This window comes from Octopus bimaculoides, chromosome 2 (genome assembly GCF_001194135.2).
Source record: "Octopus bimaculoides isolate UCB-OBI-ISO-001 chromosome 2, ASM119413v2, whole genome shotgun sequence".
NCBI classification, from domain to species: Eukaryota; Metazoa; Mollusca; class Cephalopoda; order Octopoda; family Octopodidae; genus Octopus; species Octopus bimaculoides.
Window position 1 is genome coordinate 186,131,451 of NC_068982.1, and position 4,122 is coordinate 186,135,572.

Sequence of the window (4,122 nt, forward strand, 5' to 3'; positions counted from 1 at the left end):
TGCCAACAGTCATACGGGACGGATAGCCATGAGGGTTCATTATCTGAAAAAATAAAGGCAAAAAAGTGTTGGTGCTTTGCTGACTGAAATGATAAGGATTACAAATTTTGGCACAAGGCCTGCAATTCCCAAGGTGGGGACTGGGGGTTGGAGATAGTCGATGACATTGATCCCAGGGATCAACTGGTCCTTGTTCTATCAACCCTGAAAGAATGAAAGGCAAAATTAACCTTGGCAAAATTTGAACTCAGAACATAAAAATGGACAAAATTCCATTAAGCATTTTCCCCAGCATGCTAACGGTTCTGTCAACTGCCCAGTCTGGGGATTGAACTCACTACCTCACGATCATAACCTCAATGCTCTAACCACTGAGCCATGCGCCTTCACAAGGTTACACAGTTTTAAAGATATACTTGTATGTGTATTCACAAGGTTATATGGTTAAATATTCACAACATTACAATTTTCCAAACTATTAACCTCGTTTTTAGAGATTAAAATTTTACTTAACAATTCCTTTTGTGCAGATGTAAATGCTAAATTTAAAAAATATATATATATGTGTCTTTAAAGAGGAATCTAATGGTTTGAAAAATTGTAATCGTATTAAAAATAACGCATTTCAGATATTCAGACATGAAACAGGTTTGATATAAGTTCACATGGTTGTACACCTGTATGATCTCACAGAAGGGGACAACAGGGAATGCAAAACCAGCCATCCCATACCAGCATGGAAAATGGACGTTAAATGGTGATGGATGATGGTGATATAAACTTTGTGAGTGGATTTGGTAGATGGAAACTCTAACCACTGAGCACATGGCTCAGTGGTTAGAGTGTTAAGGTTACGATTGTGAGGTAGTGAGTTCAATTCCCAGACTTTATTTCATGTTGCTCCAGTTCATTCAGCTGTAGAAATGAGTTGCGACGTCACAGGTGCCAAGCTGTATCGGCTCCTTTGCCTTTCCTTTGGAAGAGGGAGACCCAGGAAGACATGGGACCAGGTGTTGAAGCATGATCTTCAAATGTGGGGCCTCACAAAGGCAATGGCTAGTGACCGAGACCGTTGAAGATATACCATGCTCGAAAACACCCATCAAGCCAAGTGAAATCATAGTCGTAGCTGTTGTTGGTGTCACATAACTGGCATCTGTGCCGGTGATACATAAAAGGCACCTTTCAAGCATTGGGCCTCACAGTAGCAATGTCACCGATGCTGGTGTTGTGTAACTAGCACCTTTCGATCACTGGGCCTCATGGAAGCAATGACAAATGACCAAGACATTCGGCAATATGTTGTGCTTGAGAAGAAGAGCCATCAAGCTGAGTGGAACTGTAGTCGTAGCAGATACTGGTGTCACACAACTGGCACCTGTGCCAGTGACATGTAAAAGCACCCATTACACTCTCAGAGTGGTAGGCGTTAGGAAGGGCATCCAGCCGTAGAAACCATGCCAAATCAGACTAGAGTCTGGTGTAGCCCCTCAGCTTACCGGCCCTGGTCAAACTGTCCAACCCAGGCCACCTTGAACAACGGACATTAAATGATGATGATGATGATGATATTTTCTATATTTCGACGTCCCTCCTGTTGCCAACACCTACCGGTGGCCAAACGAGCTAATATTTCTCCATGGCCAGACACAGGTGGGACTGAACCTGAAACTACCAGGTCGCAAAGAGAGCCTCTTAACCACACAGCCATGAATGCTTAGCAAAAACAACAAACATAAAGGTAGATCATTTGAACAGAGCCAGAGGCAAGATATTAAGGGCTTTTTTTTGATAGACAGGAGACATAAGAAGGACTTATCTCACCTCACCTCACACATCAGTGACAACAAGATAAACTGGTAAAAACCAGTCTACACCTGAATAACAACCACAGCAGCAGCCGAGTGTGAGGCCTCAGAACAATAGAAAAATGATGTGAATGAGGAGCAGAGGCTGTGTGGTAAGTAGCTGGATTACCAACCACATGGTTCCAGGTTCAGTCCCACTGCGTGGCACCTTGGACAAGTGTCTTCTACTATAGCCTCGGGCCGACCAAAGCCTTGTGAGTGGATTTGGTAGACGGAAACTGAAAGAAGCCCGTCGTATGTCTGTGCATGGAAGATTGGAAATGAAGAACTAATAGTATGGTGATGATGCTCAATGTCAGACAAGGAGGCCAAACACATACACACATGAACGCACACATATGCATGCAGATACACATACATATACACACATGCACACACGCATATATGCACACACACATATATACACATACATGCACACACGCATATATGCACACACACATATATGCACATACATGCACAAACATATATACATACATGTACACACATATGCACACACATGCATATATATACACACATGCATACATTTATACATACATGCACACACATGCACATACATATAAACACATGCGCACACACATGCACACATATATATATATATATATACATACATGCACACACACATATGCACACACATATACACACATACACACACACATATGTACACACATGTACAAACATATATACATACATGCACACACAAGCACATACATACGCACACACAGAGAAGTCATTCTGAACAATAACAAGAGTCCCTAAGTGCTAGAAATAAAAGCCAAATTTCCTTCAAATCATACCCCACCCGCCACTTGCTCACAAAACATGAAAGAGGGGCAGATTAATTAATGTAGTTACAGGTAAAAAAAAAAATGAGACAAGATGAACAGTGCTGGCTCACCTGTGATCATGGGCCTACTTGATCAGAGGTAGCATTGGGTTAAATTGGCCCTCTGTCAGTTATGACAATGAGTGTTAAGCGGCTGAGTATTCCACAGACACACATACCCCTAATGTAGTTCTCAGGGAGAGCCAGCGTAACTCAGAGTGAGACAAGGCTGGACCTTTGAAATACAGGTACAACTCATTTTGGCCAGGTGAGTGGACTTGAGTAGTCACCGGGAATTGAACTCACAACCTTATGATCATGAGCTGAATACAATAGCCACCAAGCCATGTGCATTTACTTAGGGTTAAAAGAAATCCAATTTGAAAAGTTTTGTTAATACTTACAATATCTGGACAAATACCCTGAAATAAATAAAAGAGGAGATGTATTAATATAAACAGGACAGATACAGGAAGAATAATGGATTTTGGCTAAGGTACAAGACCAATATTTGGGGGGGGGGTTAGTCAATACCACTGGCCCAAGTATGCGACCGGTACTATCTTCTATAAACCCTGAAAAAAAGATGAACTGCAAAGTTGACTTAGGTAAGATTTGAACTCGGAATGTAGAGAGCCAGATAAAATGCCACCAAACATTTTGTCCAATGTTCTAAGGATTCTGCCACTCCACCATCCAAATAATAATAATAATAATAATAAATGCCCGGATGCAGTACCAGGCAATGGCTCTCATGGATTCTGATCTTAACTGATTGGAAGTGTTATCATGTACATCGTTTTGTCTTGGTATAAAAAGATGGGCTACAGCAAATATTCTGCTCAATACCAGATTTGCTTGTCCGTTGTTTGACCATAACCAGTTGAGCATGTCCCTTAACACTGCCAGATCAGACTGGAGCCTGGTGTGGCCCCCTGGCTTGCCAGCTCTCAGTCAAACCATCCAACCCATCCCAGCATGGAAAACGGACGTTAAACGATGATGATGATGCTGCTTAATAATTCTGCCAGCTCACTGCCTTAATAAAAACAACAGCAATAACGATGATGATGATGATGATGATGATGATGATGACCGTGGCATGAGGAGAGGTGATGCAAGCAATGCATCCAAAACGATAATTAAAACAAGCAGCACAGAAAAAACTAAACTAAACAAAACAAGAACAGGTTTAGCAAACAACAAAATATGTGGTATTGAAGCAGTTTTCTCTGACAGAGTAATTAACTGTATGAGTTTTATTAACGAAGTTACAATGAAGAAGCTGTCTTCAAAGGGAAACGTTGCTAAACTGCTGGTTGTATTAATTATAAAGTCTCAGGAGAAGAACAGAAAAGTTAACATAGGATAGGTGCAGGAGTGGCTGTGTGGAAAGTAGCTTGTTTACCAACCACATGGTTCCGGGTTCAG

At 41.5% G+C, this 4,122-nt stretch overlaps 1 protein-coding gene across 1 annotated transcript in view; it reads right to left on the reverse strand.

The window, feature by feature from the left end:
- The window catches only part of LOC106873287 (DNA-directed RNA polymerase III subunit RPC2), a 78,329-nt gene that overhangs the window by 11,736 nt on the left and 62,471 nt on the right, over positions 1–4,122 (reverse strand). Inside the window, exons 24-25 of the mRNA XM_052965909.1 lie at positions 3,096–3,113; positions 1–43 (exon numbers count right to left, since the gene is read on the reverse strand). The exon at positions 1–43 is cut by the window's left edge and continues 12 nt beyond it. Of these exons, the coding sequence (XP_052821869.1) occupies positions 1–43; positions 3,096–3,113 (61 nt within the window). The remainder of the gene's footprint in view (positions 44–3,095; positions 3,114–4,122) is intronic.